Here is a 12,692-nt window from a genome sequence, read left to right as displayed (position 1 = left end):
GCAACAAAGTTACTGCTCTGAAAACTAATTGCTCATCACAGATATCAGTCAGATTGCTTGTGTAAATAGTTATCCAGGCAGAAGCAATAAATGAGAAAATCTGTCCCTTTGACTCTTGTGTTCCCCAAGCTTATATGAATGGACCCTCCTCCCTATAAGCCCTCCCCACTATGTTTTCTATAGGATTTAGCTATCTGATTTACTGCACGGCGGCCTAACAGGAGTTTACACACCTCTCCGTGAACACTGGGCAGTTTAACTGAGTTGCTTGTGCTGGTTAGCTGTGCCAGTATGGACCCTGAGGTTTTTACCCTCAGCATGGGCAGCGGGAGAAGAGGAGAGCCCGCTGTTTGCCCAAAGACCCTGGTCCCATGGACCAAAGACTTCAGAAAAGGCAGGCATCCTGAGGCCGTCCCCACTGCTGCTGAAGGCTTGCCCATGGTCTGTAAACCGGAATTTAATTTTTGACTTGGCAGGGCTCCCCTGTTGAGACTTTAAAGGCTTGCAAATGCTGCTCGTATCTCATATGAAAACAAAGCAACTAGGGCTTGGCAAGGGGTGTGGAGGAGATTTATAAGGTGTCTATCGTGGCAAGAAACACTGTCAACAACTCATGCAGCCAAATACTGTCCTACTTATTTCTTATGGATGAAAATGCAGACGGTGCTTCTGAAATAACATTCTTGGCTGTTTCTATCTCCTGGCTTATAAAGTGACATTCCACAGAGTTTAAGCACGGCAAAGCAGCGTGGGCCATTTGCTCGGAGAGCTATCATGTCTTCAGAACAAAAGATAAAAGAGATAAATAGCCAAGTACAATATTGTACCTCAACAACCTAAAAGCCAATCTCAAAACTGAAAGGAAGAATGGAGAGCTTTTATTTCTTGGGTTTTTAAAGAATAAAGCTGGGCAATTTCCTTTGAAAGCTATTCAACAAGCTCCCCTAAATCCTATTACAACTTAATGTGAAATGCATCTGTTTCCATAAGAACAACAGTGGCACCATTCATCCTTTGTAGTCTGTCCTTTGTTGTGTTTTCTATCTATTCGTGTAAATTTTTCCACTGTAGTAAACCAAACGCACAACAAGAACTGATAACATTTTAGCCATTTATTTATTAAGTTGATGCTGGAAATTCAGTTTGTTCCTGCTTGCTGCCTGAATCATGCCAAATTAAATTGTCGTCCAAGGAGTTTATAATGTAAAGAAGCTGTTTTGATACTGTCCCGACATTTCTTGAACGTGAAGTCTGTATCCGGCTACAGATACTTATCTACATCTAACAGCAAAGATGGATATAGTCTCTGCATGCATGTATATACACAAACTTCTTGATGTTACTGAGATCCAAATGTACTGCAATGTATTCAGCCTGTGTATCTTAAATCAGTTCAACATCAGCTCAGCACTGCATAATTTTTTTAAAACCTGCACATGTAGCTCTAAATATAATATTTATCTAAGGCATGACCAAGTTGGTGGGTGAGACATTTTATCTGATGTACACTGTTTAACTGAATTTACATTCAGCAGACTGTGAGGCATACTAATTCTTAGAAAGATGTATGTTTAGAAAACCTTAGACAAATGGAGTCTAGAAAAAGCAAGATGTAACATGCTTTTTATTAATGTCTTGCCTGTGGAAAAAGGTGACTTTGATTATTTGTACTCTGCGAACCCAAATGCTGAGTGCCTTGCTCGTAAATAGAGGAATTTAAGTTTTAGCACCTTCAGCCCTTTTAACCTTCACCGTCATCACCATTACGGAATTAAACAACCTATTATTTAACACGATAGTCAGCGTGGCTGATGTTTTTAACCTGTTTTCCCTCTCATTGTCTCTTAATCAGGTAACGGACATTAAAGAAAAGCTAAAGCTCTCTAAAAAGTTCTGGTCAACATTACCCTACACAATCTGCAAGGATGAGCGAGTGACAGCCGGTCCGTCAATGGAGGAGGACTGCTGGAACGGCCACACCAAGGCGAGGTGAGGCGGACCCCTCTCCACCGCACTCGGTCCAAATCCCCGTCTGGCCTGAAGCAATCATGAAACCGAGGGCATTTCACAACACTGTTTGTAAGAGTGACACGGAAATGGGGAGAACAAGTAATTGTCCACATGCAGCTTGTAGCTGAGATTACTTATTGTCGAGGTGCCATTAAAGCCAGAGTGTGAGTCAGGGTAAATGTGCACAGCGTGTCAGCATGTGAACACAGAAAATGTTCATTGGTTTGGCTCCAGAAGGATAATTTATACCGAGATTTCAAAGAGCTCTTTAGCTCCATTTAGCATCCCTGTGTTGGGACTGACAGCTTGTGAAGCAATTGCACTCTCGGGATATCATACTGGGATGAAACAGAAATTGGAATTTCGGCTCTATTTGCTATTGGCTGGCAAAGCTTAGGGCTATTTGCAGGGAAAAAAAAAAAACAAAACCGAAAAATAGCCAGCAGAGAATAAATGTAACAGTCCTACTTATCTTGTGTAGAAGGCTTGACCTTATGTTACTCCATCAGAGATACTGTGGTCATCTGCCCTTGTTTGCGATGAGTTTTCTGTGAGTTTTTATTTTGAAGTTTGCTTGGCTCTGGCTGTGGCAGGGCTGGAGCTGGCAGATGAGCAGGTGTCTCCAAAGGTCCCAGTGTGGATTCATCAGCTGACAGAGGAGCGGATCTGATTATCCCTGCTGAGAAAGAGAGAGAAGAATTGGCTCAAGGACCACGCCAGGGGCAGTCAGGTTTCAGGTCTGCAGCAGTAGCCTGAGACCGGAGGAGTCGAGAGGTTTGAGCGTCTGGTGGGCACTGAATCTGGAGAGCAGTGATACTTTCTGGCACTCAGGGACTGGAATCGTTATTTTCCTTTTACCTGATGATACAAATGAAGCCAGAATGAAAAAATGAGCCAATAACAAAAAAACCCACAAATATATACAAAAAAAAAAACCAACCACAAAAAGTGAGACAAGCACATAAAATATAAAAACTCAGTGAAAATAAGACAACATGGGAAAAAACTCATAATGTTAAATCTTATTTTGCATGAATGGGTGGATGGATGGACAGATACATAGAAGATTACACCCACCCCATCATCTAACCATTTTTATAAGGCACACGCTTTACAGGGGGAGGTTTTGCACTGAACGCACGCCCTTTCCCCTAGCCTTACTACATAATGCTCAAAAGAATTCATTTTACAGGTGAGAGCAGAGGGCTGTTTGGGATGCTGCTAGCCCACTGAACCCACTTTGAGATGCACGTGAACAAATCTGTCCCAAAGCACCGTCACTGCTCAGTTCCTAAGTCCCAGATCCAGAGAAAGCCCCAGGGGACTCTGAGAAAGACAGCTAGGAGGAGTGTCTGGCTATTACAGGACTCATCACAACGGAACAGCGTGAAGAGAGAAATAACAACGTGGTTTTATCTTCCTTTAAAATATCTTTTCTTGTCGGTGGACTTTGTAAGATACAACCCCAGGCCGATGTGCTGCAGCAGTTAGATGGAGTTTCCAGGCCTCCCAGCTGGATGCCGTGCGTCACATGCAGGCATTAATAAGAGATATATGCTACTCTTTCTACAAAAGAGCAGTCAAACAAACCTGCTAATATCCCTCCTGGTTTCCATGACCAACGCTAGTGTTTGTACCATGTCTGGCCAATACTTTTCAGCTGTCTTCTGCTCCTGCCCTGAAGGGTCTGGCACAACTTCCAGATTTGTTGGGAGTTATGGAGGTGCATTTTATGCATGTAGTTTTTCACCCTCCTTTTGCAGTATTTATCTTATGAGAAGCCTGGTTATTTTCCTGGTGCCTTCTGAGATTAATGTTCTGGAGCCACTGAGAAAAGCCATCCTCTGCTGATAATCTCCTTGATTAATTTAACACAGACATTTCACTGGACGTGGAATCACAGCTTCAAAGCATCGCCTGAAAATACGGTCTCAGCAGGCCCAACCGCTGCTCCTCTGTCCAGTTTCTATTTCATATCCATTCACAAAGGAAATATATAGTCATAGTCTTAATAACAGAATTCAATAAATGCTTCAGGTGGAGAGAACAGTAATAAATCAGAGAGATACCATAGAATGCCATGGCCTGAGTATGAAATAATATTGAAAATATTATTGAAAATAACTAGCTTTAAATGCAAAGTCACCTCTTGGCTGGTGAACAAGGACATTTACTGCAGCATAAAGAAAAACCATAAATGTTTCCTTGATCATACTGATTAGTATCTGATATAAACATTAGTTCACAAGAACAAGGGTGGCAAAATCTGACCAATATGCATATATCTATTTGTGTTCACTGTGTCACCCGTCATAAGCACCCCTGTGCTATACAAAGAGTTGCATTTTGAATTCCAGAGAATATTACAACAGCTCATGATAGAAAAAAAATTAATTTAGCCACCTCCTGTTTTCCTAGACATTAATACTACAAATAAGAAGACATCATGGTGTGGGCTACTGTTGGGAAAGGAGATTGTTGATGGGTTTTGATCAGATCCTGTGCTGGTATAAAGTCTTAGAAACTCTGAACTGGCAGGTAGACATTACGCCTCATGTTTCATTTTATACATCACCTTTGGAAAGAGTTACAAATCTGAGATCACAGAAAATGAAAGCTAGGCTTTCTCCTGAGAGAGGCATTACACCAAGGTCACTTGTGGTTATTACACTCCCCAGATATCACTTTGCTACCATGATTAATTTACAGTGACACCAGGTCGCCAAATGAAGGTCACCAATTCGCAAATAATCATGGGGTAACAAAGTCATCCATTTGACGTTCTGGAAGGGTGCACTTGGCTTGTTGCTGATTCTGTACGAAGAATGGTTTTAATCAGGTCACATCAGGTAGAAGCTAAGTGCTGTGGAAATGGGAAAACATTTATTAGGTGTATGAATCTCTTTTTTTAAAAAAAAAATCCATATTAAAAATAATAATAATAGCTACTTCAGACAAAGTGCCTTTTAGAGAGATGCCCAACAGGACTTCCCCATCATATCTGTATTCACAAAATAACTTTAACATAATTTTATGTTTAAAGAATTAATGTTTTCTGCCAGATGCACAGAGACAGATTTTTTAAAGATATTTAGGTTCTGAAAAACATCGTTAAGACCAAACTTTAAAAGTTTAGCTCCTTCCCTACATGCAGATAAATTCTTAACTACAGCTGATAACCTCTTCATTGTTCTCCCGAAATGAAGGAATTTTCCCAGGAATGGTGGAATTCAGGCTTTAGGAGTTAAACAAAATCCAAGGTACTAGCCCTTGAATAAGTGACTTTTACTGAATTGAGAACAGTAGCCAAATCTGCAACCACTCTGGTGGTCAGAAGGACCTTGATTTGCTCCGACCAGCTCGGCCAACTCATTTCAACCAACCCATGTGAGACGTTGTGCTCATGCACTATTATCCTGGTGCTCATGCTCACCAGGACTATAGACCGACTAAAATGTCTTAGTTCTGGAAGGCTGTAATCTATGGAAGATGAGACCTGCGTTCTTTTCCATGAGGAACCTATCACTGCTCCGAGTACAATGAAGAAGAAATAGAATTGTATATGAGACAGACAGTAATTATAAACAAAAAAAAAAAATAGAGAAAGGTAAGGAATAAAAGGAAAACCGAACACTGTAATTTTCAATGTTTAGCTCAAAATTACAGGGTATTTCAGCAAAACAAACACAGGATAGACTCTCAGCTGGCCTGTAATTTTCTTATTCTCCTGCCACAGGTAGGTGAATGCCTACTTCCCTGGCAAAGAGCCTTTAATTCCTGGTGAAATTCAGGTGGGAAGAAAGACTCACCAGGTCAGTGCCTGCCCTGGGAAAGTTGCTCATTGCTGACCAGCAAGGCTTGCAATGGGAATGAGTTGAATGTCCTTTACCTGGAGGTAGGCAAAGATAACCATTTAGCACCACTAGTGAAAGTGTGAATAAACCACTTCTCAGTAAGTGTGAAAATTGCCTATTTTTAATTGATGGCTCTAGTTTATTTTTTCAGCTTCTTCCTTCCACCAAACTGGCAGATGAGCCATTTTCTCCCTCTCCTTCTGTCTCCTCAAGCTTTTCTCCAAGACAGAGCAAAAGAAAAAAAAAAACCCAAACTGAAAATATCCTATGGGGATTACCTCCTGAGCAAACAGAATCAGATGAGGTGATCTAGTTAGCCAAACAAGCCAATTTTCCACTGCACTTATCTTTCTGGACCAGATGTGACTGCCTACCCCCAGCCCAGCCTGAGTAAGCCTTGCTGTATTTTGTACTCTATTGCCTACAATTCTGTGCACCTGGAAAAACTCCAGTACTGCCTAGGTGGGGTGCTCCAGTCGTATTGTAAGCAGCTGCTGCAGCAGCAAAACATGGAGAACGCTGCCCTTTAAGGCAGATGTCTCTTAAAAAACAGAAGATTCCTCCTTTTTTGTTGCTTTTTTCACAGCTACAGCCTTTATATAAATGACCTGAAAGATTCATCAGTCATTTTTAGGCTTGAAAAGGAAGCAGACACCCTGGAACATTAACTGGATATTAAAAAAAAAAAAAAAAAAGTGGTTTTAAATAGGCTTTGTGGTGCTTGGCTATGATGTGCCAAAAGACATCTTTGTTGTGTCTGCTGAGACAAGCTAGAACTGTGGAAATGCTAAGAGGAACAGAAAGCATTAATATTTTAGAAAACAATGTAAATTACACTAAAATCCTGACATAGCTGAGCAAGGAGCAAACAGCAGAAAACAAACAGTATTGTTCAGCTTCTCTATACTCAGAGGGCTAAGAAAGCTGATGGGTTTTTTTTGCAAGGAGATTGCAAAGAACAGACACTGACTCAGGTTGGCATCTCTTTTCATTTATAATGGGCATACAGTTCTTGTAATGGCCAGGCGTACAAAGAGATCATTAACGAGAGCAGAAGCAGCAGCAAAGCTTAAAATTCACAGGGGCGTCTCCACTTACAGAACTGCAGCAAAAGCAGCTGTGTTGAACAACTTTGCCCAGCCAGCAACAAATCTGTCAAAAAGTGGTCCCAAGACATGGCTTCGTATTCGTTGTGACTTAACCCTACCCCACACACATCAGAATGCTTTTGTCAGAACATGTGCCGGGCTGCCTCTCAGAGGCTGTCACTCACAAACTACCTTGGGCTGTGTGTTCCCATATCTGTTCCAGTCCTTTCAAGAAAGGAAAACAATTCAAAGATATTTACATTCAGTATAGGCTTTTCTGCCTTTTTTTGTTCCCTGAGGAAGCAGGTGAACTAGGTCAGTAATGAACGCAGAATCCAGCTTCACATTCAGACATGTAAATTCATGCATTTAAATATAGGTACCTGCGGATGAGACAATAAGGAGTCATTTGTGTTGCCCAAGCAAGAGTAGTGCCATTTGAGACTCTCCAGCATGTCTGAGATGAGTATGACACAGGACGCTACCTCCAAGAGCCTGGGCAAGAAATGCTAGAGCAATTTAAAAATCACCAATGTTAAGGTGCCTGAAGAGAGCCCTAATATCCTGCCAGTGTAGTCAGTGAGGCAGTTTTCAACTGCCTAAACACACTTATCTACTGATACGTGAGATGGTCTGAATGCTTCATGGAGCTGGCAGATAAGACATTGGACCTACAGGATATTCAAACCCTACTGGAATGGCAGCAGGACACCAAGCAGCATATCCCCCGATGGCTAAAGTGGCACTCAAGACTCAATTCAGATGCCTAAAGAAAGATACCTAATGTAATTTTAGATGCCCCAGATGTGCAAAATCTCCCCCTCAAGCCTGTGGATATGATGCAGGACCTATGGGAAAGCCCCACCTTTCAGGGTTAGTAACGAGAAGAGGAGGAATAACCGAGAGCATTCAAATGGCACCAGGTGTCTATGTCTGTGCAACTAAATCCCAGCAGATGAAATCTAATGAACTAGTCACCTGGCCAAAGGCACGTGTGTCTCCAACAGCTGTCCCCGCTCCACTGATGAAGAAACTCCTGACTAGTTTTGACTAGAACTTGTGTTGACTAGATCTAGTGAGAGTGGGACTTTGCTCATACGCAGACACTTGCCTTTAGACGTACAAGTTTTGGTATCTGTATAAACCTAAAGATGAATCCTCAGCCTCTCTAATTCTTCTGCTCTTATGGCCTAAATGCCAAGAGGCTCATTCACCTGGGAATTTAAGTATCCACCTAACCTTCAGCTGCCCAGAGGAAAAGGACCTGGGGGTGCTGGTTGACAGCTGGCTGAACATGAGCCGGCAGTGTGCCCAGGTGACCAAGAAGGCCAATGGCATCCTGGCCTGTATCAGAACTAGTGTGGCCAGCAGCAGTAGGGAGGTGATCGTGCCCCTGTACTCGGCCCTGGTGAGGCCGCACCTCGAATACTGTGTTCAGTTTTGGGCCCTTCACTACAAGAAGGACATTGAGGTGCTGGAGGGTGTCCAGAGAAGGGCAACAAAGCTGGTGAAGGGTCTAGAGAACAAGTCTTATGAGGAGCGGCTGAGGGAACTGGGGCTGTTTAGCCTGGAGAAGAGGAGGCTGAGGGGAGACCTCATCGCGCTCTACAACTACCTGAAAGGAGGTTGTAGCGAGGTGGGTGTTGGTCTCTTCTCCCAAGTAACAAGCGATAGGACGAGAGGAAATGGCCTCAAGTTGCGCCAAGGGAGGTTTCGACTGGACATTAGGAAAAACTTCTTCACTGAAAGAGTGGTCAGACCTTGGAACAGGCTGCCCAGGGAAGTGGTGGAGTCACCATCCCTGGAAGTATTTAAAAGACGTGTAGATGAGGCGCTTAGGGACATGGTTTAGTGGGCATGGTGGTGTTGGGTTAACAGTTGGACTTGATGATCTTTTGATGATCTTAGAGATCTTTTCCAACCTTAATGATTCTATGATTCTATGATTCTATGAAATCATAAGGTAATGGATTTCTTGTGACCCACATCCAGTATGGCTCCCTTAGACATCTAGGTGAGGTGCACTGGACCATTCTCCTGCCACGGACCAACCCTCCATGCCAGGAATGCTTTGGGGATCATCAGATCCTGAGGCAGATACTAGGGGGTGTGTGACATTGACTGAATCACTTCCTACAACTAAATGGGCTGGCCCATTTAAAGTTAGTCTTCAGGACACCAGATCCACACTGATCACAGTGCAGAATATGAATCTTGATAAAAAGAACACACCAGAGCACTCTCTAACTGCTTTAAGTCTCCAAACTAACTCATATTCTTTCCGTATGAAAAGCTTACTAAGAAGTCAGTACATTCTTCTTTTATTATTGACGATAAGACAAGATGAAATCAAACATAAATCAGTGAGAGACAGCCTGTGAACTGCCGTTCAGAGCTAGCCATAGCTTCTCATGGATGGCTTGCAATAAAGAGCAGCTAACCCTTCATAAACAAGGAAAGCAATCCACATGAACGCTCAGCGATTTCAAATCACTTCTAGCTGCTAACTGCTATGGCCATTGTCATGGACAAGATACCAGGCAAGATGGACATCCTCTCTCAGCTGGTAGGGCAATTCTTACATTCTTACTTTTTTTAATCAACTGCACCTTGAAATCGCTGATTTACTTCTAGGCTGAGTAATTTATCTACAGCAGCCATTTCATTTGTAGAGACATATGACAGATGGAGGTGCTGTTCGTTTGCAGCCCAGAGCTTCCCTGTGTGCCAAGGTCTCCGTCCTGCTGCCTCTAGGCAGCTCTGCAGAATTATTTCCAATTTCTATCTTTGGTGATTCATAACACTGCGGTCTGCAGTCTTCTGTAGTAGGGGAGTTGGCTCTGTATTCTCACCGTAGTTAAGCCTGTACCACAGGAGTCTGGATGGGATCCCTACAGCATTGTTATTTCTCGTTATGGTACTAGTGAAACAACAGGACACGCAGTCTGAAGCTGGGTATTTTGGGCAGTCATGTTTTGTTCTTATATGTTCACACTCCCCCAGGATTATTCTCATGTAAACTTTCAAAGCCACTGATGACAAATGAGTCTTATCTTGCAAAGCGAGTACCTCTTACGATGAGACTAAACCCTTCCCTGGTGCAGCAAAGCAGTCATCATTTTGTGAACCTCCAGAAGCAATACAAAACTTGTCTTCCCTTAACCATGACTTCAGCAGAGAAAGTCCTTTCTTCTCCCTTACTTTCACTTTTATTTTTAAGGGATATATTTATTTTCCAGACCAATATAAATATAACACTGGCACCAGCGCCAAATTTGAAGATTGATAGTGAATTGGGCTGGCACAAGTGAGAGTGAAGTAAAATACTCTTAAACTACGTTTGGTATCAGGCATCATGAAAGTTTGCCATTAGTAAGCTAGACTGTGCTGTCATTACTGGCTGAGCACATACCCACACGAGGAGTCCCACAAACATCAGCAGGATAGCCTGGTATGCAAACTAATTACAAAATAGATCATGTCCTGATAAAGAACATGAACAAAGGGTAGATCTGCTCCGAAACCCTTGCAGTCTAAATATGAGACAAAAATAGTAGGTAAATAAAGACAGACGAGAGAGAACTGGGAAGCAGGGGGATACACTATTTTCACAGGATACCGTGCCAGCACAAAGAAATAATGTCAGCCCTTTATCCGCCTAGCAGCTGTAAAATGCAGAGGTAATTTTTAACAGATTCAAAGTAGGAAAAAAAGTAGCTTTGCAGATGCCTGTAAGGAGAGTTTCCTGAGGACAAAGAGCAGCAGGGGACAAAGTGTGCCTATTTAACAAAAGACGATGAAGACTTTTACCGTAGGATGATTGGAGGCACAGACTGATTTTTGTAGGGGAGGGATACCTGCAAGAGCACACTTGCTGCCTGTGAGCAGCCTAAGACTGCATTTGCCAAGGTCAGAGCAGGGAATGCTGCAGTAATCAAGACATGATAAGCTGAGAGCCTGAATAAAAAATTCAGATGTGTGGGTGGATAGGAAATGCCATACCTGAAATACGTTACGCATGTGGGAGGTGCAAGTATAGCCTGTTTGTAAGGACTAAGGACCAAATCAAAGAGAACCCTGGAGTTTGGTAAACTCGCAATGCTGTTTATGGGCCCGGATGTCAGACAGGCTGGAGATGTTGTTCACGGTGGTCAAAAAAGGGCTGCGAGGAAGAACTGGAGAAGAAAATTAATTAATTGCTTCCTTTAAACAAGGAGAGCCATAATACCTCAAGATAGCCTTCCAAACTATCTCAGAACAACAAATATGCGGTATATAACAAAGGAGTTCATAATTTTTAAGCAGAACGAAATAAAAACAGAACAATGCACTGTTAGATGCTTAATTTAGTGCGCAACCATCCATATCAGTAGAGGATCTGAACATGCAATGACTTACTGCTGGCTGGTGAACCTCTTCCGTAGTTCACAGAGCCAGCGCACTGGCTGGGGAGTATGTGGAGAGTTAGGAGGCTGGAGAGCTTAAATCCTTTCTGCTCTCCATGCAGCTGAGCTACTAAAAAGAGCCTTTAGAGTCTGTAAAATTAAAAACCATATTTTTAAAACGGTTTCACTGGAGCTGTTTAAGAACTGTGTAATCGTTATCAGTGTCAAATTGCTTAGCACAGCATTTACTGTACAATCTTTTATTTCTGAAACTTATTGCATTTTAAACTAATCGTTCATCCTGCTGTATAGGTACTTGCCTGAGATTATGAACGATGGCTTGACCAACCAGATCAACAATCCAGAAGTAGATGTGGACATCACAAGGCCAGACACCTTCATTCGACAACAAATCATGGCCTTACGTGTCATGACTAACAAACTGAAGAACGCATATAATGGAAATGATGTCAACTTCCAGGATACAAGTAAGAAACCATTAACTGTCATTAAAAAAGTATATTTTTTAAACACATTTATAAATCTCCTCCCTTAGAATAGCTTTCTTTGGTCTTTGTGTTCTGTGCTGCTGACAACATAAAAAAAAGCCTTTTTCTGTCCCATGAAATCCCAGTTATATATTTGTTTCTTTTGCTTCTCTTCACGTCAAATGCATCAAGACACTGAGGGCTTTCCATAAGGCCAGCAGTCCGCTCCTTTTTCAGAAGGGCATTTAAGCACCTAGTTAAATCACGGTGGCTTTCATTTGGATGCTTTACTGAATGAAAGTGAGCACCAGCAGCACTTTCCCGTTCCCAAGGTGTTCACCCCCACCAGGGTGCTGGGTGGAATGGGAACGGAGAAAAGGGACGAACACCGTAACCCGTGGCCCTCACGTTGTTTCCCTCCCTCCTTTGTGCCAGGTGACGAAAGCAGCGGCTCGGGCAGCGGAAGCGGCTGTACGGACGACATCTGTCCCACCGAGTTCGATTTCGTCACCACCGAAGCACCACCGGTCGACTCCGACAGGAGGGAGGTGGAGGCTTCAGCCACGCAGCCTGGCCGGTCACTGCAGACGTTGCTCGTCGTCTTCATCAGTCTCATACTGCAGAGACAGTGGAGATAATCCTGTATCTGGTCGGAGAAACTGTGTTTTAGCTACAGAAACAGCCAACTTTCTTCTTTTCTTATGCTCTTGGACAATGGACCATGCCACAAACACTTGCAGTTTTCTATGAGAAGAGAGCAGTACTGCAACCTGCTTCCCTTTTTTGTTTTCCCAAAGAATACCAGGTGCCAGACTGAACTGCTTCCTGCTTTTTTCAGATATCTCTGAAGACGATATCCACTCTTGA

The 12,692-nt window shown here is 42.8% G+C and overlaps 1 protein-coding gene across 1 annotated transcript; it reads left to right on the top strand.

Annotated features, from left to right (window-relative positions):
• Positions 1 to 291: 291 nt before the first annotated feature.
• On the top strand, positions 292 to 12,463 carry GPC6 (glypican 6). Its single transcript, XM_009585505.1, has 4 exons — positions 292 to 441; positions 1,853 to 1,989; positions 11,650 to 11,825; positions 12,261 to 12,463. Exons 1-4 carry the CDS (start codon positions 292 to 294, stop codon positions 12,461 to 12,463), a joined length of 666 nt encoding a protein of 221 aa, XP_009583800.1.
• The last annotated feature ends 229 nt before the right edge of the window (positions 12,464 to 12,692 follow it).

This window comes from Fulmarus glacialis, unplaced genomic scaffold (genome assembly GCF_000690835.1).
Source record: "Fulmarus glacialis isolate BGI_N327 unplaced genomic scaffold, ASM69083v1 scaffold9659, whole genome shotgun sequence".
Taxonomy (NCBI): Eukaryota; Metazoa; Chordata; class Aves; order Procellariiformes; family Procellariidae; genus Fulmarus; species Fulmarus glacialis.
This window is presented reverse-complemented; position numbering and strand designations above follow the sequence as displayed.

Excerpts from the sequence above, each read along its gene's own strand:
- GPC6 (XM_009585505.1), top strand. The coding sequence starts at position 292 with ATGGACCCTGAGGTTTTTACCCTCAGCATGGGCAGCGGGAGAAGAGGA. Across the intron at positions 442-1,852 it reads CTGCTGAAGGCTTGCCCATG|GTAACGGACATTAAAGAAAA; the intron begins GTCTGTAAACCG and ends TCTCTTAATCAG. Across the intron at positions 11,826-12,260 it reads TGTCAACTTCCAGGATACAA|GTGACGAAAGCAGCGGCTCG; the intron begins GTAAGAAACCAT and ends CCTTTGTGCCAG.